The sequence below is a fragment of the Macaca nemestrina genome, chromosome 9 (genome assembly GCF_043159975.1).
Source record: "Macaca nemestrina isolate mMacNem1 chromosome 9, mMacNem.hap1, whole genome shotgun sequence".
NCBI classification, from domain to species: Eukaryota; Metazoa; Chordata; class Mammalia; order Primates; family Cercopithecidae; genus Macaca; species Macaca nemestrina.
Window position 1 is genome coordinate 76,440,707 of NC_092133.1, and position 27,209 is coordinate 76,467,915.

A 27,209-nucleotide genomic window follows, 5' to 3' on the forward strand; every position below is an offset into this window, starting at 1 on the left:
CCCCTGAGCAGAGCATGATCAGACATTTTAAAGGTGTCCTCTCAGTTACAGACAGTCCCTGACCATCTGATGGTTTGACTTACGATATTTCAGCTTTGTGATGGTGCAGAAGTGATAAGCTTTTAGTTTCTTCATTTCTTCAAGAACCCATAGAGCCATTCTGTTTTTCACATTCAATATTCAATAAACTACATAAGTTATTCAACACTTCATTATAAAATAGGCTTGTGTTACATGATTTTATTCAACTGTAGATTAATGAAAGTGTTCTGAGCATGTTTAAGGTAGTGTAGGCTAAGCTATGAGGTTAGGTGTATTAAATGCATTTCAATATAAGATATTTCAACTTATGTTGGGTTTACAGGGACATAATCCCATTGTAAGTTGAGGAGCATCTGTATTACTTAAGCCTTTCCTGCCGTGTGAACTGGGAGAGTAGGAAATAGCTGAAACTCCAACAGGTTCCTCCACTGTTGGGGGCCTAGTGCAAAGCCCCACACCCTGTCCCTTAATTCATTTCTTTCTTTCTCTTCTGCTCCCACCTCTGCAGAAGGTAGCACTGTTACCATCCTGTCAGGTGGAAGGCTAGTGAGAAGGTAGAGTCAGAATTGAAAGCTATGGGTGTCACCCTAGGTCGGGCCTACCTTGAGGTCAGAAACTGGACCCAGCAGAGTTCTGTTTCCTTGGCAGTTGAGAATGGACCTGTATTGGCTGGGCATTGTGGCTCATGCCTGTAATCTCAGCTCTTTGGGAGGCCGAGGTGGGCAGATCACTTGTGGTCAGGAGTTCAAGACCAGCCTGGCCAATGTGTGAAACCCTGTCTCTGCTAAAAATTCAAAAATTAGCTGGGTGTGGTGGCGGGCACTTGTAATCCTAGCTACTTGGGAGGCTGAGACAAGAGAATCGTTTGAACCTAGGAGGTGGAGATTGCAGTCAGCTGAGATTGCACCATTGTACTCTAGCCTGGGTGACAGAGCAAGACTCTATCTCAAAAAAAAAAAAAAAAAAAAAAAAAAAAGAGTGGACCTGGATGTGGGCAGTGTGTGTGTGTTGGGTGGGAGAGAAGACTGGAACCAGCAGCCTTTTGAGTCTTTGCCTGAGTACCAGTGCTCCGTCGGTAGCCTTTCCTGCTTGAGGAAGGCAGGCACGTAGAGTACTCATATGGGATCTGTCTTTCTCACTCCACAGAAAAAGTTTTATGGTCCACAAAGGCGGAAGATGATGTTTATGGGATTTATCCGTCTGGGAGTGTGGTACAACTTCTTCCGAGCCTGGAATGGAGGCTTCTCTGGAAACCTGGAAGGAGAAGGCTTCATCCTTGGGGGAGTTTTCGTGGTAGGATCAGGAAAGCAGGTGAGTTCTTGGTGTTTACTTGTGGTCTGTAGGTGTCTGTGTCTGTGAGCGTGAGACCCCAACCAGAGGCTGGAGTGGGGTTTGACTTTCCCTGTTTTGGGTCTCCTAGCCTTCCTTCTAGCAAGCCAGGGAACATGAAGAAGGGAAGGGAAGGCAGTTATTGTTTATCACACATCTTTCTCTGCTAGTACCTCATACTTGAATCTACTCACTCATCACAGTGACACCATGAGACAGTTTGATCGTTTTTCAGATAAGGAACTTAGAACTGAGAAGGGATGAGCAGCTGCACAAGGAGCACAGCTCATCAGTGGCACTGCTGGGGCCTGAACCCAGGTTTTCTGACTTTAAGTTTTGTTTTCTGTGCTTGAACAAAAGCATAGTTTTATTGTTTTTGAATTTATTCCCTTGCAGTGTTCCAGGCCACCATGGATGGATGATAGAAAAGAAATAAGAGGAGAAAATAAGGAATAGAAGCAGTCCTAATTAGGGGGAGTGGCAAGGAGGTGGCGGGGAGATGATGCTTTTTCCTATGGGGATCTTGGTGTCAGGGCTGGCCTAGGAAAGGTATCTGACTCCTCTGCAAACAGGCTGTTATATCAGGTCCTGACTGTAAGGCTCCACAAGCAGCATGGAGCCCTAGGGAAAGGTGTGGAAAGGAGGAATGGGGTCTCTGTAGGCCCAAGAGCCAGGTTGGCAGTTGTTTGTGTCAGGGTCTAGGCAGCCCTGAGCCATGGTGGCTCCCCTGCCCTGGAGGGCAGTGTCAGCAGAGGCCAGGAGGATGTGTAGCAGGAATGGGGCAAAGTGGATGAGAGGGCTGGGCGTGGTGGCTCACACCTGTAACCCCAGCACTTTGGGAGGCCAAAGCGGGCGGATCACTTGAGGCCAGGAGTTCCAGACCAGACCAGATCGGCCAACATGGCAATATCCCATCTCTACTAAAGAAAAACTTAAAAAATTAGCCGGGTGTAGTGGTGCACACGTCCATAGTCCCAGCTACTTGGGAGGCTGAGGCAGCAGAATCACTTGAACCCAGAAGGTGGAGGCTACAGTAAGCTGAGATTGTACCACTGAACTCCAGCCTAGGCGACGGAGCAAGACTCCCTCTCAAAAAAGCAAGTGGATGAGCGAAGGGTATGGGAGAAGGACCTGGAAACTGGTGGCCTGACTTCTAGGCCTGTCTCTGTCAATTTTGGACATGACATTAATGTGTAGAAAGTGTTTTCTTTCTGTAGAAAGATGGGGTTTATCTGCATTGTTGGATCTCACCATTAATGTTGATAATTACATACTCTTCCCAATTTGGGAGGAATAAAAGGGAATAGAAATCCTTCAAGTTTAAGCTTTCTTTTTTTTTTTTTTTTTGAGACGGAATCTCACTGTGTCGCCCAGGCTGGAGTGCAGTGGTGCAATCTCGGCTCACTGCAAGCTCCACCTCCTGGGTTCACGCCATTCTCCTGCCTCAGCCTCCCAAGCAGCTGGGACTATAGGCACCCGCCACCACGCCCAGCTAGTTTGTTTGTATTTTCAGTAGAGACAGGGTTTCACCATGTTAGCCAGGATGGTCTCCATCTTCTGACCTCGTGATCCACCCGCCTCGGCCTCCCAAAGTGCTGGAATTACAGGCATGAGCTACCACACCTGGCCTAAGCTTTATTTCTTACATCTTCCTTTTACAGCTTGGTAACTGATTCGCTTGACTGTATTAGAATTAAGCATAAAATGGTGTCTGATTTATCATAAACCTATTTGCTAATTTTCTGGTAAATCTGTCAAAATGTCTTAGTAATAATGGTTACCAATGAGTGCCTGTCTTGTTCTACGTGCTTAAGTACATGATCTCGTGTCTTCCTCACAACCAATCTAGGATGTTAGGCATTTTTATTCCCATCTACATATACAGCAGTGGGCCTAGAGATTTAAAATAACTCAGCCAAAGACACAGCTAAGTGGTACAATGGAAATGAAACTTAAGAACTCAAATCTGTCAAACTCCGGAGACCCTGCCCTGTCCTGCCTGGCCCCTAGCCTCTCCTTGGAGGTGTTTTCTAGCGACCGCTTCCTGATATCCTTATGCTTGGGCAGGCCACTTCCCCAGTGGATTGCCCATCCTCTTCCCACTCGGACACTGTGGGGTTCCTTCCCCTACCCACCTCTGCCTTCACATGGCCTCTAGGGCAGGGCTTGGCATGCCTGCCAGCCTTTTCTTGCCTGGTGATGACTCATCTGGTGCTCATGGGCCCTACTGGCACGTTTCTGATGTTGCTAGGTGTGTTTGACTTTGTTGGTATTCCCTGGAGTCCCTGGCCTTCATTCTCCCAGGTGGAAGGTTAACTGGCTAGCTGAACTTCAGGACTTACCTCAGTTCTTGTTGGGTGCAGAGGTGTTGTAGTCTAAAATTGGGATGGTGGGGATTTCCTTTTTTTTTTTTTTTTTTTTTGAGACAGAGTTTCACTCTTGTTGCCCAGGCTGGAGTGCAATGGCACGATCTCAGCTCACTGCAACCTCCACCCCCCGGATTCAAGCAATTCTCCTGCCTCAGCCTCATGAGTAGCTGGGATTACAGGCATCTGCCACCTTGCCCAGCTAATTTTTGTATTTTTAGTAGAGACAGGGTTTCACCATGTTGGCCAGACTGGTCTCAAGCTCCTGACCTCAAGTGATCTACCCGCCTCGGCCTCCCAAAGTGCTGGGATTATAGGCGTGAGCCGCCATACCTGACCTGAGTTTTCTTTTTAATAACAATCTTGAAAGCATTCTTAAAGAAGAAGTAGCTGGGCAACATAGCAAAACCCCATCTCTATAAATAATAAAAAAGTTTAGCCGGCGTGGTGGCATGCACCTGTAGTCCTGGCTATTTGGGAAGCTGAAGCAGGAGGATTTCTTGAGCACAGGAGTTCAAGGCTGCAGTAAGCTATGATCGCACCACTGAACTACAGCCTGGGAAACAGAGCAAGACCCCATCTCTAAATAAATAAAAAGTGTATTTGCACTACAGAAAATTTAAAAACAGCAGAATATTAGAAGGTGGGGAAAACCATCCTATGAGCTCAACCACCATGGACAATCCATTGGAACAAAGCTGAGTGAACTTTCCTTTTGTTTTGCTTTGCTTTAGAAAATTATACCTTACTAAACTAGATGTTCTTTTTTCTTTTTTTTTTTTTTTTTTTTTTTTTTTTTTTTTGAGGCGGAGTCTCGCTCTGTCGCCCAGGCTGGAGTTCAGTGGCCGGATCTCAGCTCACTGCAAGCTCTGCCTCCCGGGTTCACGCCATTCTCCTGCCTCAGCCTCCCGAGTAGCTAGGACTACAGGCGCCTGCCACCTCGCCCGGCTAGTTTTTTGTATTTTTTAGTAGAGACGGGGTTTCACCGTGTTAGCCAGGATGGTCTCGATCTCCTGACCTCGTGATCCGCCCGTCTCGGCCTCCCAAAGTGCTGGGATTACAGGCTTGAGCCACCGCGCCCGGCTTTTTTTTTTTTTTTTTTGAGACGGAGTCTCACTCTGCTGCCCAGGCTGGGGTGCAGTGGCCAGATCTCAGCTCACTGCAAGCTCCACCTCCCGGGTTTACGTCATTCTCCTGCCTCAGCCTCCCGAGTAGCTGGGACTACAGGCGCCTGCCACCTCGCCCGGCTAGTTTTTTGTAATTTTTAGTAGAGACGGGGTTTCACCGTGTTAGCCAGGATGGTCTTGATCTCCTGACCTTGTGATCCGCCCGTCTCGGCCTCCCAAAGTGCTGGGATTATAGGCTTGAGCCACCGCGCCCGGCCTCTTTTTTCATTTAACAGTATATTGTGAACATTTTCCTATGTCATTATTATATTCTTAGTTTTTTGTTGGTGTTTTGTTTTGTTTTGTTTTGTTTTTTAGATGGAGTCTCGCTCTGTCACCCAGGCTGGAGTGCAGTGGCATGATCTTGGCTCACTGCACTCCAGCCTCCCAGGTTCAAGGGATTATCCTGCCTCAGCCTCCTGAATAGCTGGGACTAAAGGCTTGAGCCACCATACCCAGCTAATTTTTGTATTTTTAGTAGAGACTGAGTTTCACCATGTTGGCCAGGCTGGTCTCGAATTCCTGACCTCAAGTGATCCACCCACCTCAGCCTCCCAAAGTGCTGAGATTACAGGTGTGAGCCACTGCACCCAGCCTATTAGTGTTTTTAATGTCTGTATTATGGTTTATTGAGCAAGTAAATATAATTTTCTGATCTGCTTCCCCATAATCACCATAGTGTGGTGGGACTTTTTTTTTTTTAAGTCTCTGTAAATAATGACACAGTGTATTTACAGATTTTCTTTTTAAGATGAGCTTCCAGATGTAATGAATCAAAGAACTCGAACAAGGATTCCTTGATGCTGATCTCAAACATGTTATTTTGTCTTTTTTTTTTTTTTTTTTAACCACTTCTGACTTTAGATAACTTTGGGGTATCCTGCGTCTTAGTGCATTTTTCTTCACTGTATGAGAAGAAAGTGGCTTCCAGTTTCTTAGGAGACTAAAGGAAAAAGAGGATCTCTCTTTTAGATGGTCGTTCAGTGCCTTCTGAAGTCTAACCTCTGAGCTCCACTTCCACACCTTTGGGCCTTTCTGTGTTAGCTTCATTTTTTTTTTTCTCTTCACCTGGTATGTTCTTTTACCTGCTTCTCTACCTGTAAACATCCTGGTTACCCTCCATGCTTTATCATCTGTGAGGCCTTCCCTGCTTGTCCTTGTTGTGCTTTATCACTTCTGACTTCCTGCTTCTTGGGAGCTGCTGGTACAGGCCAGATAGATGTGGCCTTCCCCAGTCTATCTTCCCTCAAAGACTGAACTCCTTGAGGGCAGGAGCCAGGCCATATTTGGATCTGTGTCCTTTGCTGTTCAAGCAAAAGGCTTGACAGACAGCTGGTCCTTGATGCCTGTCTCATGAACGAACGATTTAGGATGAGGACTGACATTACCTCTTGTTTCCTTTTAGGGCATTCTTCTTGAGCACCGAGAGAAAGAGTTTGGAGACAAAGTAAACTTACTTTCTGTTCTGGAAGCTGCTAAGATGATCAAACCACAGACTTTGGCCTCAGAGAAAAAATGATTGTGTGAAACTGCCCAGCTCAGGGATAACCAGGGGCATTCATCTGTGTTCATGGGATGTATTGTTTCCACTTGTGTCCCTAAGGAGTGAGAAACCCATTTATACTCTACTCTCAGTATGGATTATTAATGTATTTTAATATTCTGTTTAGGCCCAGTAAGGCAAAATAGCCCCAAAACAAGACTGACAAAAATCTGAAAAACTAATGAGGATTATTAAGCTAAAACCTGGAAAATACAAGGCTTAAAATTGACTGCCGGGCTGGGTGCAGTGGCTCACACCTGTAATCCCAGCACTTTGGGAGGCCGAGGTGAGCAGGTCACTTGAGGTTGGGAGTTTGAGACCAGCCTGGGCAACATGGCGAAACCCCGTCGCTACTAAAAATACAAAAATCAGCTGAGTGTGGTGGCAGGCACCTGTAGTCCCAGCTACTTGGGAGGCTGAGGCAGGAGAATCACTTGAACCTGGGAGGTAGAGGTTGCAGTGAACCAAGGTCATGCAACTGCACTCCACCCTGGGTGACTGAGACTTCATCTCAAAAAAAAAAAAAAAAAATTGGTTGCTGTGCCTCATTACAAATACATATGGTGTTTGCTGTTGTTTGAAATTATTTTTCTTTTTGGGTCTTCAAAAATCCAAGAAAAGTTGATGATTGACTTGAAGATTACAGAATTTAAGGGTTTTTGGCATGTGTCTTTTCTTTTTTTTTTTTTTTTTTTTTTTTTTTGAGATGGAGTCTCGCTCTGTCGCCCAGGCTGGAGTGCAGTGGCCGGATCTCAGCTCACTGCAAGCTCCGCCTCCCGGGTTCACGCCATTCTCCGGCCTCAGCCTCCCGAGTAGCTGGGACTACAGGCGCCCGCCACCTCGCCCGGCTAGTTTTTTGTATTTCTTAATAGAGACGGGGTTTCACCGTGTTAGCCAGGATGGTTTCGATCTCCTGACCTCGTGATCCGCCCGTCTCGGCCTCCCAAAGTGCTGGGATTACAGGCTTGAGCCACCGCGCCCGGCCAGCATGTGTCTTTTCTATTAATAACTGGTTATACAATGTCGAAGTAATACTTTCATAATAGAATTGACATGCTCCGGGATAGTTTGACAAAGGTAAATTATAAAGTGAAATCTCTCATTTCGTTATCTTCCATTCTAACCTCAGAGATCTGTTTCTCTAGAAGAAGTGACCATCTCTGACTTTAATAAAATTATGCACCAGAAATCACCTGTATGTACAAGATTTTCTGATAAAACTAATAATTATATTTACCATATAATTGGCTGAAAGTAAAAAAAAGTCAGCATTCTCCATGGCTAAGGGGTAAAGTGCCTGGGGGGATTCCTCTGGTTCTAGCTATCTAAGTGGTTTGAAAATGACCAGGAAGAATTCATCCCGTCATCCATGTTAGTAATTTTGCTCTCTTTCCTAGAGGAATGACTTTGGAAGTGTTTAAAATTGGCAGCTGTTTTTCTGTTGGTCTTTTAGCCTAATTTGGCAAATCAGAAGAAAGGACATAGCGATGATGAAATATAACTTAATTTCTTAATCTTTTTTGTTTGAATTTTGTCATGTAAGTTTGAGTGACATCATCAAGAGCTACCAGGGAGCTTGGCCGCAGGGAGTCTATTCAAGGCATGAAACTGGCCCAGGAGTAGAAAGGTAGGGGTGGAAATAGGAATTAGTGTTTACCCAGGGGAGTGGCCCAGCCAGGAGGAGAAGGCTGTCAGTGTTTACCCAGGAAAGCAAGAATGGATACTGACGTTGGACGTAAAGCTGGGAAAGTAGGAGAGCATCGGGATTGAGTATGCAGAGTGAGTTAGGGGTGAGTGGTTCAGGACTAAGACCCACTAAGACCATGCCTGCATCTGACTTCATGTAGCAGTGGCTGCACGGAGTATGCACAGGCCCATAAAGGGCTGGGCTTTTGCAGCATTTGAGGCCACAGCCTTTGGTACTTGCACAGCGTTGGTACCTGTCATCCCTGGTACTCCAGCTACTGATAGGTAACTCAATACCTAAACTTACAACTTTAATACCTAAGACACTTGATGCTGAAACAGTTCTCTTGCAACTAAAGAAGAACCTGAGGTCAAGTGTGGTGACTCACGCCTGTAATCCTAACACTTTGGGAGGTCGAGGTAGGAGGATCACTTGAGGTCAGGAGTTCGAGACCAGCCTGGCCAACGTGGTGAAACCCCATCTCTACTAAAAATACAAAATATTAGACGGGGTGGTACATGCCTGTAATCCCAGCTACTTGGGAGGCTGAGGCAGGAGAATCACTTGAACCCAGGAGGCAGAGGTTGCAGTGAGCCGAGATCGTGCCACTGCACTCCAGCTTGGGCAACAGGAGCGAAACTCGGTATCAAGGAAAAAAAAAAAAAAAGCCTGAGAGGACATTGCACCAATGGAGATGCGGCAAGAGAAACATTTTTGGGTTTTTGTGAGCTCTCACCAGCTTTTTTCCCCTGGGTCCTCACATGCAGTGTGGTCTTCTCTTTCTGGTTAGCATGTCATTTTGGAAAGAGCACTGGATTGAGTCATGAGGCATATTCAATTTCTAGTTTACCAGTGTGATACTAAGCAAAGATCTAACTCATTGGCAAAATGGGTGTAATTCCTTCCCGTTCAGGGCTGTTTATAAGTCACTGAGGGAATGGTAAGTATTATGATGCTGCTTCTCAGACTGTAATGTACATGCACATCATGTAAGGACCTTATTAAAATGGAGACTTGAAGAAAAAGCTGGATACTAGCTAAAGGCAATAATGACAGATTTTACTCAATAACTACTGCAGAAGGAGAGAGTCCTCAGTGTAGAACTGAGCTTAGCTCCAATCTGTGCAGAGGTGATGGAATTTTAAAGAGGGGAGGGAGGAGGTTCAAATAGAACTAGGGAATTGGAAAATTACAAAAAGCTGTTAAGGAGATTGGTCAATGTGATTAGGCTATCTGTGTCTGCTAACTCTCAAGTTTATCTATCGAAGTTAGGATTCTAGCCTCCCACTGAGACCAGGAGTCGGCCTTATAATTCCTGATAATTATATGACAAAGGGATGGCTCCCAGAAAAAGTGAGAAACACATTCCTGTGCAGCAGAAGACACATACATCCCTCAAAGGGACAGAAAGGATTTCCAGTTGTAAATTTTATCCAGTAAGTCCTCTAAGAAGAGGGAGGGGCTGGGTGCCATGGCTCAGGCCTATAATCCCAACACTTTGGGTGGCCAAGGTGGGTGGATCGTCTGAGGTTAGGGATTCAGGAGCAGCCTGGCCAATGTGGTGAAACCCCGTCTCTGCTAAAAATACAAAAGTTAGCTGGGCGTGGTGGCACGCACCTGTAATCCCAGCTACTCAGGAGGCTGAGGCAGGACAATCGCTTGAACCTGGGAGGCGGAGGGTGCAATGAGCCGAGATCGCGCCACTGCACTTCAGCCTGGGTGACAGAGCATGACTCCATCTCAAAAAAACAAGAGGGAGATTAGAAACCTATGATCAGGCATTGACTGAAACAAATGGTAAACTCTTTTGGCAGCCTTGAGCTTCCCCAGGCAGGGACCCAAAGGGGCCTGGGTTATCCCTGAGACACGGCCTTGAGCTGCTAGAAACTATGCTAGTGTTTGTTCAAGTCTCTCAGTGGCCGGGGTGGGCAAAATGGTTTGTGCTAAAAATCAATGATTTGCAGCTCTCAAGATTCCAGTAGGCAGTCTGGGTGGGCCTGAGTTTCTGCTTTTTTTTTTCCTTTAGGTACAGGATCTTGCTCTGTCACTCGGGCTGTAGTGTAGTTAGTGGCCCAATCATGGCTCACTGCAGCTGCAAACTCCTGGGTGCAAGCTGTTCTGGCTTAGCCTCCCAAGTTACTGGGCTTACAGGTGGATGCCACCACACCCAACAGATTTTATTTTTGTAGGGATGGGGGTCTCCGTATGTTGCCCAGGCTGGTCTCCAACTCCTGGCCTCCCAAAGTGTTCAGATTACAGGTGTAAGCCACTGTACCTGGCCAGCCTCTGCATTTCTAACAGGTTCCAGGTGATCTTGATGTTCTGCTGGTCCATGGGTCACACTTTTGAGAAGCATGATTCTAAAGGACCATACAATTTAAAGTCATTAATCTCTGTGGGCTTTGGACTTGAAGCTTCAGCAGCCTTTGACAAGCATTTACAGGTTTCCTTTTTATTTATTTGATTAACAGAGAATCCATATGCAAATAAATGCAAGAAAATTCAAAGATTGTTGGAAAATGTCCTTGCTGTAAAGCTGGTGGTTCTCAATCTTGGATACACAGTAGAAGCACCTGGCACAGTTGGGGGGTGGGTGGGGGTGCAGTATAAAAATCATTAAATCAGAATCTCTGGGGTAGGCTCCAAGCACCTTTTTTTTTTTTTTTTTTAAAGATAGAATCTTGCTTGTCACCTAGGCTGGAGTGCAGTGATGCAATCATGGCCCACTGCAGCCTTAACTTCTGGGCTCAAGTGATATCCTCCCACCTCAGCCTCCCTAGTAGCTGGGACTACAGGCGTGGACTACCACACCCAACTGATTTTTAATTTTTTGGTAGAGGCAGGCTCTTATACTATCTTGCACAGGCTGGTCTCGAACTCCTGGGCTCAAGCAGTCATGCTGCCTCAGCCTTCCAAAGCTCAGGGATTACAGACATGAGCCATAGTGCCAGGCCAGCAATATTTCTTTTTTCTTTTTTTTTTTTTTTGAGACGGAGTCTCACTCTGTCGCCCAGGCTGGAGTGCAGTGGCCGGATCTCAGCTCACTGCAAGCTCTGCCTCCCGGGTTCACACCATTCTCCGGCCTCAGCCTCCCGAGTAGCTGGGACTACAGGCGCCCGCCACCTCGCCCGGCTAGTTTTTTGTATTTCTTAGTAGAGACGGGGTTTCACCGTGTTCGCCAGGATGGTCTCGATCTCCTGACCTCGTGATCCACCCGTCTCAGCCTCCCAAAGTGCTGGGATTACAGGCTTGAGCCACCGCGCCCGGCCAAGGCCAGCAATATTTCTTAAAGCTCCTGGGGTCATTCCAGTATGCAGCCAAGTTTGAAAACCACCCTTTAAAAGAGCTCGGCAACCAGTGTGGAAGACCAGCACTCACACGTTGGGAGACCTTACCCAGAGCCAGGCTGCCCCTGATCATCTCTGATACTTTAAAACGAAGGGCTCACAAGCAGCCCCCGAAGCAAAATTTTCTCTCTGACCTTCTCCTGCCCTCTTGTTTCTGGCCTCTCATTCTCCCCCAAGGCTACCCATAGAAACTAGAATCCCTCTTCCCCAAGGCAGGTCATCAGAAACCAGAACTGGTTTTAGCCAAAGCCAGTCATAAAACCTAAAAACGGTCCTCTCACTCCCCACTCCCCTTTCTGTGTAAAAACTGGTCAGAAAGAAATGATCTGACCTACCTTGTTTGACTGTCATACCCATTCCAGAGAGGGTCCCATCCCACGTCCAGAAGGAAGGAATGCTGCGCAGAGAGGCCAAGAAGAATCTAGACAGGCCTTGCTGGGTTTCCCCTCTCAGTCTGTTACTATTAGATCCTACCCTTCTTGTCCAATCGTATTTCTACACAGTCCATAATCTGTTGAACCTAAACATAGAAATGAACAATTCCCCTGTATCTTGGGGTCTTCATTCTGAAGGCTCACATACAATTATGATCAAATAAATTTGTTTGCTTTTTCTTCTGTTAATTTGTCTCTTGTCAGTGATTTTTTCAGCAAGTCTTCAGCGGGTGAAGGGTGAGTTTTTCATTGGCCCTGGCAGTGGCAAGGGTCACAGATGGTGTGGACATGGGTGCATAGGGAATCCCCAGCTGGAGGAACTTTCAAGGCAGAGATTTGGATAGTGAAGCATGACTAGGGGAGAACAGGGAGGAGTCTAGTCTGTTTTGTTTACCTGGTTCTATGTCCTCTCCCCTAATATGCAGATCTCTCAAAAGCAATGCCTGTTCTCTCTTTCCCAGAGCAAGGCATACCATTGCAGTGTAGGGGAGTGGAGGGCAAGGAAGGTGAGCTATGGGGAAGAGGCTGTAGGGGTTGTGAGAATAGAGGGTGGATGCAGTCAGGGCAGACTGGAGTTTCTCCCCAGTGCTGGCTGCCCTCCCTCCATTCTGGGTTGCCAGTGCCCCATGGGGCAAGCAAGAAGGTGTGTATTTATCAGTTTATGTTTGGGAGGGGAGGGGAAAGAAAGTTGACTTGTTCTCATTTAACCCTTCACATCCTTTCTACATTTAAAGGAGGACTTATTTGTCATTTTGTTTTGAAGACAGTTACAATTGAGGATGATAGTGGATTAGAACCCTGGGTTAGGGAGGTGTGGGGAGGTCCTTTCAAGGACATGCTTCTTCCAGCTGGACCTGGTCTCCTTTCTGTATTATATAATGATGGTCAAGGTCAGCCCACACACTAGTTAGCAATAGGGGATAGGAGACAATTCTAAATTTTACTGGGAGTGATGGGAATTCGTTTAGAAGGTTTTTAGAAGAGTGACATGTTCTGATTTGTATTATTCTGGCTGCTTCGAGGTAATAGATTTTAGAGAATCAAAGGTGGCAACAGGGAGCCCATTTGGGAGGCTGTTGCAATGATCCAGGCAAGAGATAACGGTGGTGGCAACCAGGTGGGAGCACAGAAGATAGTGAGAAGTGTCATGATGGGTATATTTGAAGGCAGAGCTAAGAGGATTCTTGAACTATTGGATGTAGGATGTGACAGAAAGAGGAGCTAAGAGGATTCTTGAACTATTTGGATATAGGATGTAAGAAAAAGAGGAGTCAAGGTTACCGTCCCGATTTTTCTCCTGGACAACTAACTGCTCATGAATTTTTGATCATTTTACAGCAGAAAATGATGGGGTAGTGGAAGGTTTTACTGTGCTATAATAGTTACAATGGACCGGGCGTGGTGGCTCACGCCTGTAATCCCAGCACTTTGGGAGGCCAAGACAGGCGGAGCACGAGTTCAGGAGATCGAGACCATCCTGGCTAACACGGTGAAACTCCGTCTCTACTAAAAATACAAAAAATTAGCCAGGCATGGTGGTGGGCGCCTGTAGTCCCAACTACTCGGGAGGCTGAGGCAGGAAAGTGGCATGAACCCAGGAGGGGGAGCTTGCAGTGAGCCCAGATTGCGCTACTGCATTCTAGCCTGGGCGACAGAGCTAGACTCTGTCTCAAAAAAAAAAAAAAAAAAAAAAAAAGTTACAATGAACGAACTAGAGGTATAAGTATCAACTTGGATGCACTGAAACAATGCTAAGGAAAAAAACAAGCTTCAGAATGTACATTCACTAGGATACAATTTACATAAATGTGTAAGGCTTGCAAAGAGTATTGTGTAAGCTCCATATATAGATGGTAAAAGTGTAAAGACAAATACAGAATAATTACAGTCAGGGTTGAGCCCCATCTGCGAGCTTCACACTAAAACAAAACAAAACACAAACAAACAAAAACACGCCATTGCTCAGTCCAGATCCTAGTCCAGTTAAACCAGAATCTCTGGGGATGGATCCAGGCATCAGTATTTTTTAGAGCTCCCTAGGGGATTCTAGTATGTAGGCAAGGTGGAAGACCACTGCCTTACATTGACAAACAATTGTGAAATCTTTAAGAAGCAGAGGAATTTTCCCCTTTCATGCCAAGTCTTGGTCTGTGTCTGTTCTGAAGTTAGTTAAGAGACACCCGTGCCCTAATTTCCATGATGTTCAGCCAGGAAACATGAACAAAGTCTCTCAAGAGGCAGCTGAGCCCAGAACATGGTCTTCCAATATCAGTTTCTGCTAAAGGGAACTCCTTGGGGAAATGGCTGATTGCAGGGTTGGGGCAGAAAATGTACAAGATGAGCCTGTAACATCTTGTTGTACCAGATACCAGGCAAGCTCTCAATCACTACTAAGGGCTTGTATAAAGGACAGACTCAGGAGACAACTCTCACTTGTCAAAGATGGGACTCTTTGAGCATCAGTAAGAATAATGGCAATGAATTAAAACACATCAGGTATTTAAATAAATGAGTTCATAATGATCCTTTAAAAAAAAGAAAATCTCTGGATGATGCTAAGAAAGCAACTCATTTTGAAACCTGGTAAAGACAAACATTTTTCCTGCCTTTGTTACTTGAAAGTAACCAAAGAGTTGATGATAGAAGTTTCTCATTGCAGAAGCACTCATTAAGGCCCAGGTCCAGCCATAATTAGAGTGAGAGTTGCTAAGGGGTGGCCAATGGGAGATACCTGAGTCCCCGAAAATGCCTCTCTGAGTCTGTCCACAGGGCAGCTCCTTGCAGAGCTTTGTTCCAGCAGAAGATGCCTCTAACTGCACTCTTCATATAACAGGATGTGCTGGTCCCACTTGCTACACTAAATGCTCTCCCAGCATAGTCTGAGTCAGTCAAAAATCTTGATCTTGGGGCTGGGCATGGTGGCTCATGCCTGTAATCCCATCACTCTGGGAGGCCGAGGCAGGCGGATCACTTGAGGCCAAGAGTCCGAGACCAGCCTGGCCAACATGAGGAAACCTTGTCTCTACTAAAAATACAAAAATTAGCCGGGCGTGGTGGTGCGCACCTATAGTCCCAGCTACTCAGGAGGCTGAGGTAGGAGAATCGCTTGAATCCGGGAGGTGGAGGTTGCAGTGAGCCGGGATCGTGCCACTACACTCCAGCCTGGCCAACAGAGCGAGACTCTATCTCAAGACAAAAACAAACACAAAAGAAACAAATATTGGAAAGGATGTGGAGAAAAGGGAACCCTTACGCACTGTTGGCAGGAATGTAAATTAGTATAGCCACTATGGAAAGCAGTATAGAGTTCTTTAATATAGAGTTCTTACATGATCCAGCAATCCCACTACTGGGTATTTATCCAAAGGAAATGAAACCAGCATGTTGAAGAGATACCTGCATGCTCACGTTCTTTGCAGCTCATTATTCACAATAGCCAAGATGTGGAATCAAGGTAAGTATGCATCAGTGGATGAACGGATAAAGAAAATGTGGTATATGTACACAATGGAGTACTCAGCACATGTAGTTCCAGCTACCCAGGAGGCTGAGATGGGAGGATTGCTGGAGCCCAAGAGTTTGAGACTAACTTGGGCAACATAGCCACACCCCATCTTTAAAAAATAATAAAATAAGGAAATTCTGTCATTTGTGACAACATGGATGAACCTGGAGGCCATATGTTGAGATCGTGCAGTATCTGTCTTTCTGTGCCTGGCTTACTTCACTTATTTGTGGAATGTTTCTTTTCTTTTATTTTCTTTTTTCAAAAATTGAACCTGTAGGCCAGGCGTGGTGGCCCACGCCTGTAATCCCAGCACTTTGGGAGGCTGAGGCGGGTGGATCACCTGAGGTCAGGAGTTTGAGACCAGCCTGGCCAACATGGTGAAACCCCATCTCTTTTGTATTTTTGTACGAAAAATGCAAAAATCAGCCAGGCTTGGTGGTGGGCGCCTATAATCCCAGCTACTTGGGAGGTTGAGGTGGGAGAATTGCTTGAACCTGGGAGGTGGAAGTTGCAGTGAGCCAAGACCGCACCATTGCACTCCAGCCTGGGCGACAGAGTGAGGCTCCATCTCAAACAAACAAACAAACAAACACCCATAAAAGCAGAGAGTACAATGCTAATGGATGGTGAAATCCTGCACATTGGATGGGCTGGGGGTGCCACTGGATATCACCCCTGGGAATGAGATGCACCATTGGGCCAGCAGCCTAAAGCTGTACACCAGGCTGACTAGGGAGCCTGCCAGGAGGTGCAACTGACTCTGGGTTTATGTTCTTTATGAGCTCTTTGGTACCTACCAAGGAGTCAGTGCTCATAAAATAATGATAAGAAATCTGTCCCTGGCCATGGCAGATACTGCCTCCTTCACTGCCACTGTCCTGGCAGCCCTGCAGACATCCCTCATTTCCCTTGGGAAGATTGTTTTACATACCAATATTGCTCTAGACTTTCTTTGGGAGGAGTGTGTGCAATTGTTAACACCTCCTGCCCTACCTGGATAAGCACATCAGGTTTCATAGAAACACAAGTAGGCCGGGTGCGGTGTGTGGGGAAAAGAAAGAGCATGCTGACGCTCTCCCCACCATTACCCTCTAGTCCTGCCACATCCCCCTCTCCGAGATGGTAGAGATAGTGATCAATAAATACTGAGGGAACTCAAAGACCAGTGCCGGTGCGGGTCCTCTGGATGCTCAGCGCCGGTCCCCTGGGCCCACTGTTCTTTCTCTATACTTTGTGTCTTATTTCTTTTCTCAGTCTCTCGTCCCACCTGACGAGAAACACTCGCAGGTGTGGAGGGGCTGGCCCCCTTCAGCATTGGCTCACACCTGTAATCCTAGCACTTTGGGAGGCCGAGGTGGGTGGATCACCCTTAGGTCAGGAGGTTGAGACCAACCTGGCCAACATAGAGTGAAACCCCATCTCTACTAGAAATACAAAAATTAGCCAGGCATGGTGGCAGGCGCCTGTAGTCCCAGCTATTCAGGAGGTTGAGGCAGGAGAATTGCTTGAACCCCGGGAGGTGGAGGTTACAGTGAGCAGTGAGCCAAGATCGTGCTATTGCACTCCAGCCTGGGTGACAAGAGTGAAACTCCATCTCAAAAAAAAAAAGAAAGAAAAAAAAGAAAAGAAACACAAGTAGAAGAAATTTAGGAGCAGACCCACACAAGCAGAAGAAATTTAGGAGCAGGCCCACTGGCTGCAGACAGTGGGGCCACCTGAAGGATCCTTCTTTGACTTCCTTAGCAACTTCTTAACTGGATCGCTGGGTCTTAACTGGGTCCAAGGCTAGGTCATGCTATAGGCAGCCCTGGTTATTCTGCGGTGGTGGGGGTCCTCCTGGGCCTCATGAAATGGATTCTGGCTATGGCTCAATGATGTTGCACTGAGATTGTGTCAGTTAAGGTGTTGACATCGAACTAATGAGATAAACCTCAGACTCCAAATCCAGGGAGGTTGGTGGGATATGAAATTGACCAGCTTTGCTAAAAGGGATATCTGGGTTTTGGATGGACTACAGGGCAGTTCTCCAGATGGCCTTGGACTGACCCAGTTCTCCCAGCTTTCTCACTGTAGTTCTCAAGAATAATTATAGAGGCCGGGCGCAGTGGCTCAAGCCTGTAATCCCAGCACTTTGGGAGGCCGAGATGGGCGGATCACAAGGTCAGGAGATCGAGACCATCCTGGCTAACATGGTGAAACCCCATCTCTACTAAAAAAAACACAAAAAACTAGCCGGGCAAGGTGGCGGGTGCCTGTAGTCCCAGCCGCTCGGGAGGCTGAGGCCGGAGAATGGCGTAAACCCGGGAGGCGGAGCTTGCAGTGAGCTGAGATTCGGCCACTGCACTCCAGCCTGGGCGACAGAGCGAGACTCCGTCTCAAAAAAAAAAAAAAAAAAAAAAAAGAATAATTATAGAATGTGCTGGGAATGCAATAGCCTGAGGTCAGGAGGAACACTGGCCAGAGCAGCCTGGGCTCATTCCTGTCCCCGTTCCTGTCCCCGCTATAAAAGAATACCCTTCAGGCTGGGCGAGGGGGCTCACACCTGTAATCCCAGCACTTTGGGAGGCCAAGGGGCAGATCACCTGAGGTCAAGAATTCAAGACTAGCTGGCCAACATGGCGAAACACTGTCTCTACTAAAAATACAAAAATTAGCCAAGTGTGGTGGTGCATACCTGTAATCCCAGCTACTTGGGAGGCTGAGGCAGGATAATCACTTTAACTCAGGTGGTGGAAGCTGCAGTGAACTAAGATTGTGCCACTGTGCTCCAGTCTGGGTGACAAAGCAAGAGTCCTCAAAAAACAAAACAAGGCCGGGCGCGGTGGCTCAAGCCTGTAATCCCAGCACTTTGGGAGGCCGAGACGGGCGGATCACGAGGTCAGGAGATCAAGACCATCCTGGCTAACACGGTGAAACCCCATCTCTACTAAAAAATACAAAAAAAAACTAGCCGGGCGAGGTGGCGGGCGCCTGTAGTCCCAGCTACTCGGGAGGCTGAGGCAGGAGAATGGCGTAAACCCGGGAGGCGGAGCTTGCAGTGAGCTGAGATCCGGCCACTGCACTCTAGCCTGGGCGAAAGAGCCAGACTCCCTCTCAAAAAAAAAAAAAAAAAAAAAAAAAAGATGATGATGAAGAAGAAAGAATGGATTTGGGGAAAAAAACACAAAAACCAGCAGCGTCTGCCATAATATATTTATGAGAAAATACATGAAAACTTGTAATAGTATTTGCTCTAGGAACAGGATACTGGTGATTGGGGACATAAAGGAGAATGTCCCTTTTAATACCCTTTTGAACTTTTATAATCTGTTCCATATGAATATATTAACTAATCACACACTTTTTTTTTTTTTTGAGACGGAGTCTCGCTCTGTCATCCAGGCTGGAGTGCAGTGGCCGGATCTCAGCTCACTGCAAGCTCCGCCTCCCGGGTTTACGCCATTCTCCGGCCTCAGCCTCCTGAGTAGCTGGGACTACAGGCTCCTGCCACCTCGCCCAGCTAGTTTTTTGTATTTTTTAGTAGAGACGGGGTTTCACCGTGTTAGCCAGGATGGTCTCGATCTCCTGACCTTGTGATCCGCCCGTCTCGGCCTCCCAAAGTGCTGGGATTACAGGCTTGAGCCACCGCACCCGGCCAATCACACACTTTTAACAGAGTGATAAAAATGCACCATACGGCGTACTTGGTAAACCTCCCTAGCTAGTTCACTGACAAGAAGTTTTTGTGCCCTCACCCTTAGCCCCTCAGAGAGGGTTATTTGTGTTGTGAAACTCAGGCCATGTAGAACTGTAAGAAATCCATTTGATTCAAGGAGCACAGGAAGTATCATGGACCTGCATGTGCAGGAGCCTGGAAAGGGACACAAATCCAGCTAAGAGTCCTGGGGGGTGCCAATCTTCCTGAGCCGGTGGACCCAGCTGGTACTGGCCCTCCCTTGTGCCCTTCATGACTGTGCTAGGCTTCCTCAGGGGGAGAGAAGGCCAGTTCTGCTGCTAGGCTATCACCCCAGAACTGCTTATACACAGAGGCAGGAGGAGGGCAGATGCCTCTGGCCAGGAGGGGCTGGGGTGTGGATCCTGGGGGCCAAAGCACAGCCAGCTCCTGGGAAAGCAGGTGCTGCTTGAAGCAGGAAGTCTAAAGTCTCTGCAATGCAGAGCTCTGGGCTTCCCTTATCAGACTCTCATCTTTCCCCAGCCTTCATGACTCAAGAGAGCCAAATTTATGAACCTCGTCATTCTTCCGTTGACGATAATTTTTAGAAAGTAGATTTTTCTTGAACATTTAAACATTAAATGTAATCAGTTACACTCTTCCCAACTGTAATGACTCAGTCCATAAATGTTTCAAACGCCTTTAAAAATTGACAAATAATAACATAATCGTTACAAAACTGGATCTGTATATGCATACTAAAACCAGTTACAAATGCTAATATGTGGCTCTAAATTTGCTTATTATTTGCAGTCAGTAGCCTTAGCAGCAGGTGGCAAGACATTATGTGCCCAGATGTTGCTGTGCCATCCTGGGGACCTCAGATTTGGCCATGCCACACCTTCCATTGGAGGCACCCAGACTCTCCATGGCCTGCACCACAAACCCTGATCCTGCGCACATCGACTGGACCAGGGGTGGACCCTGGATCCTAACTCAGGCCTCTGTGAACTAGCCAGGGACCTGTAAAACCTGTACAGAGTTTTTCCCCAGAAGGGGTGCAGATAGTGACAGCTGACCAGCAGAAGGCAGGGAGGAGCTGTGAGGGGAAGCTGGCCAGAAGTTGCTGGCACAATGGAGATAAATGAGATACCAATGTCTCAGTGAGAATGGAGAGTGGGTGACGTGGAGGCAGTACTAGATCCTGACCTCTGCTGGCCAGTTCTCCTAAGGGCCCAGCTGCGAGGTTGTGCTGGGTGGCTTCTACTTCCTGCGCTCAGACAGGCAAAGGAAAAGAAGAACTCAAAAGCTGTTCTGAGCCAAAGCGATGGCATATGCCAAGTGCACATGGAAGCTGGTCCAGAAATGTGTATGCAAGAAGTGAGGGGAGCAGGACTGAGTGGAGGGCGACATTGAGCTGTGAGGTCTCAACTGATCCCACAGGAGCTCTGAGTTGGGATCACCCAGCAGTTGCCCCGAAATGAGACAAGGGGGCTTTGTAACTCCCACCCATCACTCATTTAGTGGACACAGGCTGCACGCTGCACCAGGGATGGGGGTGGGGCAGAGCCCTGGGCGGGGCAGCTTCCTTCTGCCAGGGGCAATTCCAAGTGAATGATCTAATCTAACACAGTGGGTCCTGAAGTGTGGTCTAGGTGGTCACAAACCAGAGGTGACAGGCTAGGTCACTGTGTGTGAGGCAGGCTTGTGGTCAGAATATGGTTGGAGCAGCCCACTCAGAGGCCAGACCTGGTTAATCCCTGTAGAACATGGGAAGGAGCTGGTGTTCATTAAATGAACCTCTAAGGTTTGCAGGAGGAGGACTGATGGGATCCGATTTTCTTTCTAGTGTGAGGGAGGGGGAACTGGAGTTCAGGAGAGGGATCCGGCCATAAAGATGGGTGGGGCCAGTGCACAGAGGATTCTAAAGACACCAGAGTGGCACCGAGGGCAGAGAGCCTGTGGAGATGAGAGGGGGAAGAAAGAGGTGTTAGATGTTCCCAGCATCTGGGAAAAGTAGCATTTGCTGGGAATGGGGAGCAGGATCTGCAGATACTGAGAAGGAGCTGGGGGAAGGACACGTGGTTGTGGAAGAGAGCCAAGGGCTCCAGGAAAGAGAGAATCAGCAGTGCCAGACAAGGACTGAAAAGCCCTCCCTTCCTCCCCCAACACACAGACACACACCCGCCTGCGCGCACACACACGTGGTTCAATAAACTTGGAGTTTCCTCAGACTGCCTCTAGGTGGCAGTGTGTGCACGCAGCATCAGCTGCTGCGCAGCCCTCCTCAGGAACTACCAGATTCTCCCATGGAACCAACTAAAAGTCCCCAGAGCTGTGACAGGGACAGGGAAAGGTACCTGTGATGTCTGCAGCATCCATCTGTGCTCTACTCTGTGTCAGATGAGTCTAGGTATGCCTCTCTCCTCTACTTTATAGTGGTAGGGAGAACTTTCAGTGGCTCTCCTACCAGTGTCTGTGCCTAGAGGTCCCAGGACCTTAGCAGACCCTCAAATATCTGGGTGTGAGATTGAGACAGACTGGGGACTCAGGTGTGGTCATAAAGCTGACAGTCCTGCTTCTACCACTTATCAGCTAGGTAATTCCCTCTGAGCCCCCTTTCCACATTTATGTTACTAAGTCAGAGCTTTGTGAAGGTCAATTTGCATGAGATTATTCCAGAAGTAACACTCTGTGCTGTCAAGTGGCTTTGACATCTGCATAGATCCCATAGTTTCCTGGGTAGACGTGAGCAGCTCTCCGCCCTGAGTGGACCCAGCTTTCAGGGGCAGAGTTGGGACTTAGCCCAGGCAGTCCGATTCCTGGTATTATACTTGCTCTTAACATCTAGGATCTGCTCCCTCCCTTGATGTCTTATTTGGTCACATCTGGGGTTTTCTTCTTTGGCAAAACTTTCTTCTCCCATGTGGAGTCATTACAGTGTGGTTGACACACAGGGTTGAAAGGCCCATGGGATATCACCTACTGAACAACCTTTCTTTCTCTGCCACCTTCAGTTTATGAAATGGGCAACTGAGGGCAGAGAGATGATGGGACTCCTTGTCATCACCATCTGCTTAGTCTTAGATGCCATCATTAAAGGGTGTTCCACTGTGTCTTGTCCTCACACATGGGCTCCTATCACAAATCTTAGTCCTAACTGTTTGCAGGGGACACCACTGGCAGGCAGAGGTCCCATGGCTGAGGCTATAGATGCAAATAAGAGTAGGAGCCTCCTAGAAGTTTGCAGATTCCTTAAAATAGATTGTTCTGGAACAAACAGGCCAAGTATTGAATGACAGGCCAAGAAATAAATGTCCTTTCTGTTCTATTTTCCCCAAGGCTCCCTGACCTCTTCAAGAAAGGCAACACCAGTGCAAAACTGAGCTTGAAGTAAAAGTTCTACCAAAATGTTAGCACCTAGCTCACTGCCATTGCCTGCACTTCAAGTCCTGCCATATACTGATGGAGTGACTCATCTTCCCACTAGCCTCTTGGTCCTGACCTCCTCACCCTCAGGGCCATTGACTTCTCCATTTCTTCCATCTCGATCACCTGGTCCCATGAATACACACCTCTGTCTGACCACAGCCTTGTGCACCATATCTCCCTTCTTCACATGCTGAGGGCTCTCCAGCCCCAGCCTCATCTTCTTTCCCCCTATCTACTAGCCCCTCCAGCTGTCACTTCTCTCCCCTAGTAGCCAAGACTAAGGATACAACACCTCAACTGCTTTATCTCCAACCTTCTTGAATCCTTTGCACCATTGTTTTTCTATCATGCTCTCCTGGCAAACCTCAAATTTTGATCAATCCTGCTGTCTGTGCTCTCCGCACTTGCACTTACCCCTGCTGCTGAGTACTGATGAAAAAGGTCATGTAACCTGAGATGTGTGTCACTCTCACTCTGGGTCTCCATTTGCAGCTGGGCTTGCAACCCTTCCCTAAACATTCCTGCTTGCCCATGCTCAGAGGTGTTTCTCGTTCTCTCCTAGGTTTCTCTGAAATCCTTGGATTCCACCCAACACCCACTTACCTTCAGCAGGTGCCCATTCTGTCTACTTCCAGAGAAAGTGGACCTCTTCCCTCAGGAAGCCCCACCAAACCTACAAACATCTGAATCCTCACCCAGCTTGTCTTCCTGCCTCCTGTCTCTGTGAAGGTCCTGCTGTCCTCCAGTTTGGTTCTCTCCTCTTGGTCTGAACACCAATCCTTCCCACCTTCTCCAGCAAGCATTTTCTCTCTTCCTTCAGACTCTCCTATCTCCCCTCTTCTCTTGCCTTCTCCCTTCATCATTTAAACATATTTGAGTCTCTCCTTTTAATTGTTATTTTCTTTTCATAGAAACAGGGTTTCACTATGTTGCCCAGGCTCACCTGGAACTCCTGGGCTGAAGCGATTCTCCCACCTGGGCCTCCCAAAGTGCTGGTATTACAAGCATGAGCCATCTTGCCTGGCCCAAGTCTCTCCTTTCTTAAACAAACACCCTCCTCCAACTGCTCATCCTCATCATCTTCCAGCTAACAACCTCTCTCTAATTTTCCATTTGCTGTTCAGCCCACTATTAACTGTCTTTGACCCAATTCTTCACTGAAACAGTTCTCTGAAGCTATCAACCCCATGGTTGCTCTTCAGCCTTGTTTCACTGGCCCTCTGCAGCCCTGGAAACTGGGACCGCTCCCCTCTTCTTGAAACACTTGTTGCCCCTGGACTTCCCTCCATTCCACCCTCTTGGTTTTCCTCCTACCTCACTGGACAGTCTCCCTCAATCTCTTTGGTCCCTCTGCTCTCTGATTTTCCAAAGATTCTGTCCTTGGTCCTTTTCTCTTCTCATCTCCCCATCCCAAAGTAATCTCCTCTACTGTGACAGTTTCCATTATCACATGCTGCTTCCTCAATATCAATTCTCCCTTCTTTCTTTAAAACAGGAGTTAATTTTTTAGACATTTCCCAACCTCCTTTGGAGTTAGGGTTTGTCATGTGACTGCACTCAGCGAGTGAGGCATAAGCAGTAGTCTGGAGATTTCTGGGTAAGTTTTAGGTGTTACTCCTTCATTCTTTTTGCTCTTTCTTCTGTCTGGAATGTGGGTGGGAAGCTGGAGCTGGGGCAGCCATTGTATGACCACAAGCCAACTCTGCCTGTTTAAAGAGAGCCAGACAGACCAACAGAGAGGAGTTGGGACCTGATGACATTGTGGGGCTGCTGACCAGCCTTGCTCTGCTTACCTTTAGACTTCTTGTTGTGTCAGTTTTTTCCTACAACTACAGCAAGAAAGCCGAATGTAGTCAAGGCAATGTAGTTGTGTTGCTGTTTTCTTTCTCTCCCCTCCCTCCCTCCCTTTCTTCCTTCCTTCCTCCCTCCCTCACTCCCTCCCTCTTTTCCCTCCTTTCCCTTTTTCTCTTTTTCCCCTCTCTCTCTGTTTTCTTTCTTTCTTTTTTCCTAAAGAGATGGGGTCTTACTATGTTGCACAGATTGGTCTCAAACTCCTGGGCTCAAGTGATCCTCCTGCCTCAGCCTTTCAAAGTGTTGGGATTACAGATGTGAGCCACTGCACCTGGCCTTGGGTTATTGTTAGAAAAGCTAAACACAATTTCAAATGGATACAACTCCCAAATTGATAACTTCTGCTTAGCTGTCTCTCTTAACTCCATGAAGCAAATTGCACCTCTCCACTCTACCCGGGGAACACTTCAAATGGAAGAGGTCTAAGTCATCACCTCTCACCAAACATATTATACATCCACACAGGGTCTCTTGTGTTCCTTCTCAGTGAATAGCGCCACTGCCCATGCAGCCAGAATATGACGTCTCTTTATTCCTTATTCTCCCATGCAATTAGTCACTTCTCAGTTCTAGCTCCTAAATATATCTTGATTCTGTCCACCTCTTTCTATTTCCTCATCATTTCCTTCCTAACCATTTTTTATTCCAATCTTGCTCCCTCCCACCTTCCCTTCCCACTGCAGCCTTAGGGATCTTTCTAAAGCACAGATGTAACAATGTCACTATTCTGCCCAGGGCGTAAGGAATACTTGGTATACAAGACTGCTAAAAATGATGATGTTGGCCCTGTACACACCACTCCCCCTTCTTCTGCATAGGGCCTTGCCCTACTGATCACAAACATGGGCATCTGACCTAGACCTAGTCCAATTATGGTCTCTCATCTCCCTCACCACACTGGTTGTGTAAGTTTGTTTGGCTCTCTCCAGCCACTCCATGTGCTGTAAGAATGGGTCCAGGAGTGAACATGTGACCAGAGCTGACCCAGTTAGGATCCTTTTCTTTTTTTTTTTTTTTTTTTTGAGACGGAGTCTTCCTCTGTTGCCCAGGCTGGAGTGCAATGGCACAATCTCAGCTCACTGCAACCTCCATCTCCCTGTTCAAGCGCGATTCTCTCACCTCTGCCTCCTGAGTAGCTGGGACGACAGGCACGCACCACCACACCCAGCTAATTTTCCTACTTTTAGTAGAGATGGGGTTTCACCATCTTGGCCAGGCTGGTCTCAAACTCCTGACCTCAAGTAATCCACCCGTTTCGGCCTCCCAAAGTGCTGGGATTATAGGCATGAGCCACCATGCCCGGCTGATCCTTTCCTGAGATTTGTTCATACCGACTTAGAGTGTAGACTTACTCAGTCACATACCTGACATGGCAAACTCTGAGAACTATGAGAAGCAGAGGGTGGGGCCCCTGGTCTGGGATGCTGTCAGGATCAGCCCCCAGTTTTCGGTGTCACTCTGGTTTCAAGTTCTTCTTTCAATTCTACGAGCGATCTGAGGCTCCTTCCAGTATCTCCCCTTTGATGACCTAAGCTAGTCTGAGTGGGGTTCTCATTTCCAACCAAAATGTCCCGACTAATCCTTGGTAGTCTGGTCCTAATAAGACATCTTTCCCAGGTAACAGAGTTCTTTACAGCTTACCCGGTATTTTTCGAAGTTTTACAAACTTTATCTCTTTGGATTTTTATTACAAGCTTGTGAGGTGGGTTTTAGTATTACCTTGACTTTACAGATAAGGACAGCAGGGCTCAGGAATGTAGAGTGGTTTGCTCAAGATCAAGATGTTGAGAACTAGGAGAGCTTGGAAACCAACTCCCTCTTCTGTTCAATCTCACCCTGACCTGACCACTGACCTGTAAACACACACAGAAGCTGCAGAGTGCAGCACTGGGGACCGACACAAGAGGGCTATGGAAGAAGTCAGGGGAAGACAAAGGGCAAGCTCTTCCACTTAAAATTTTATCTGTGGCAGCGTCAGGTCCGGAAAAAAGAAGAAAAACTCTCAGCTTCTTTCTTTTCCTCCTTCCTGTACTGTTTTTTGTTCCCACAATCCGTACGTTAGACTTGCAGTCTGCACTACCATTCAGTTATATGCTTGGCAATTATGGTTCTAGGTGCTAGCCAGGAAAGTAAACCACTGGTTACAATACAACCCTTTTATGAGTTGGGGCTGTCTATATTGAATTCTTTTTATTTTTTAATAAAGGAGAATACAATAGACCTGTTTTGCAGTTTGACTCTCTGAGGCTCTCTCAAGCCACTCTATGTTGCTGTAAGAATGGGTCAGATAGGCTGGGCGTAGTGGCTCACGCCTGTAATCCCAACACTTTGGGAGGCCAACGTGGGCAGATCACGAGGTCAGGAGTTCAAGACCAGCCTGGCCAACATAGTGAAACCCCATCTCTAGTAAAAATACAAAAATTAGCAGGGTGTGGTGGCACGTGCCTGTAGTCCCATGAATCCAGGAGGCAGAGGTTGCAGTGAGCCCACGCCATTGCACTCCACCCTGGGTGACAGAGTGAGACTCCATCTCAAAAGAAAAAAAAAAAAAAGAATGGGTCAGATAAAGCTTTGTGGGTCTCTGCTGCAGCTGGGAATGGCAGGTGAGTGTCAGATGTGACTGTCTGGGGCATGGCAGGGATGGCCATGCTGGCTTTGTGGGTACTTCCACCACACTTTTCATAGCCTGCAGCAGTGTGGCCAACTGTTCCAGAAAGGACACGTCTCCCAGACGCTGCTCGGGCCAGCAAGATCTCCAAAACCACTCAGTCCATGGTTTGCAAAGCTGGCTTCCCCATCTCCTTCCTCCTTGTTCTAGCTCATGACCTCCTGCACATCCAGGATTAAGCAGA

The 27,209-nt window shown here is 47.3% G+C and overlaps 1 protein-coding gene across 4 annotated transcripts in view; it reads left to right on the forward strand.

Moving 5' to 3' along the window:
* PRXL2A (peroxiredoxin like 2A) overlaps nt 1–12,103 on the forward strand; it is a 29,390-nt gene extending 17,287 nt beyond the window's left edge. For all 4 annotated transcript variants that reach the window (XM_011714582.2, XM_011714584.2, XM_011714583.3 and 1 more), the window contains exons 5-6: nt 1,189–1,353; nt 6,309–12,103. In XM_011714582.2, the coding sequence (XP_011712884.2) occupies nt 1,189–1,353; nt 6,309–6,422 (279 nt within the window). In that variant the 3' untranslated portion in view covers nt 6,423–12,103. The remainder of the gene's footprint in view (nt 1–1,188; nt 1,354–6,308) is intronic.
* The last annotated feature ends 15,106 nt before the right edge of the window (nt 12,104–27,209 follow it).